General features: G+C 43.5%; 1 protein-coding gene across 1 annotated transcript; it reads right to left on the minus strand.

Moving 5' to 3' along the window:
- Positions 1 to 1,300, minus strand: LOC120551595 (P2Y purinoceptor 13-like). The gene is made up of 3 exons (XM_039789086.1): positions 1,258 to 1,300; positions 762 to 1,007; positions 1 to 677 (listed from the first exon to the last, which is right to left on the minus strand). Exons 1-3 carry the CDS (start codon positions 1,298 to 1,300, stop codon positions 1 to 3), a joined length of 966 nt encoding a protein of 321 aa, XP_039645020.1.

Raw genomic sequence — 1,300 nt, forward strand, 5'->3', positions numbered from 1 at the left:
TCAGTCTCCACTCTGTGGTGAAGGGACTTTTGCTTTGCCTGCTAAGGCGACTTGGAATGAGTTGGACACATCTTTCATCATGGACACCAGTTTCTCCTTGAACTCCCGACACAGAAAGACGTAGAGAAGTGGGATCATGCAGACGTTTGTGCTGGCAAGCCAGAGGCTCAGTTCCTTGGCCAACTTGCTGGTAAAGTAAGAGCAGCCGTTATAGGAAGAATCCCTGACCTGTTCAAAAGTGTACGGGATGCTGATAATATGGTATGGTCCGAAAGACACAACAAACACAATGACGACCAGAAAAACACGTAGATGGATCTTCTGCTGTCCCTGATTGTTGCTGCTGCCGGAGTTTCGAAAAGACTGGATAACCTTGTTTGCGATGCAAATGTAGCAAACCGCAATGACCACACTGACGAGCCAGAAGAAAACATTCTGGGAAATCACTACCTTTTCATGGAATTTGAGTCCAGCCGGTCCTTTTAGCTGCATACAGCTAGTGACCTCTGTCATATTGGCCACTGATGTGTTACTACTTAAGATGATATTCGGTAAAGCTGCGCCTCCAATGAGTACTACCCAGGCGGTGCCTGACATTAGTTTGCTAAAGGTCAGATTCTGACTAAACTTGCTATGGGGCATCATGATCTTGAAGAACCGGTCCAGACTGATAAAGCCTAGCAAGGCGATAATGGTGTACTGTGTACTGTAGAAAATTGTACTGGCATAACATGAAAGTATTATTAATGTGCTTGACGCACCCGGCAGGTCTCTTGCAGTTTTGATTGGGATGACCAATGTCATGATAATGTCAGCAGCTACTAGATTTTTCAGGTACACCACAAAGGTGGAGGTGGACTTGAGGTGCAGAGACACCCAGGCTGCCACGCTATTCAGCAACAACGCTATGGGGAGCATCAAAAGGTAGAGAGCTGGGACAACATCTGGGTTGTAAATGAAGTTATCACACTTAACGGAAGAAGTTTGATTCCCTGTCATCACTGCACCTGAAGAGAATGGAAAAGTTTGAAATACATTTTAGAAGCCACAACTTGTTGAGAAACATAATCTTCACGTAGGCTTGAAATCATGCATTTAAACTAACAAACTGTCCCTGTAAATAAGTGCAATATCATTTGGACAGTTGATGATTTTAATAGTGTCCCACAGTCACAGAGAAATCACTCAATCTTAAATCATTTGTCAGGGTTAACTTCATTATTTACTCATATTTATTACTTCTTTTTTTGCACTCACTCTGCTGGTGACTGTCAAAGGGAGGATACAGATCGTCATCCAT

This window comes from Perca fluviatilis, chromosome 2, assembly GCF_010015445.1.
Source record: "Perca fluviatilis chromosome 2, GENO_Pfluv_1.0, whole genome shotgun sequence".
Classification (NCBI taxonomy): domain Eukaryota; kingdom Metazoa; phylum Chordata; class Actinopteri; order Perciformes; family Percidae; genus Perca; species Perca fluviatilis.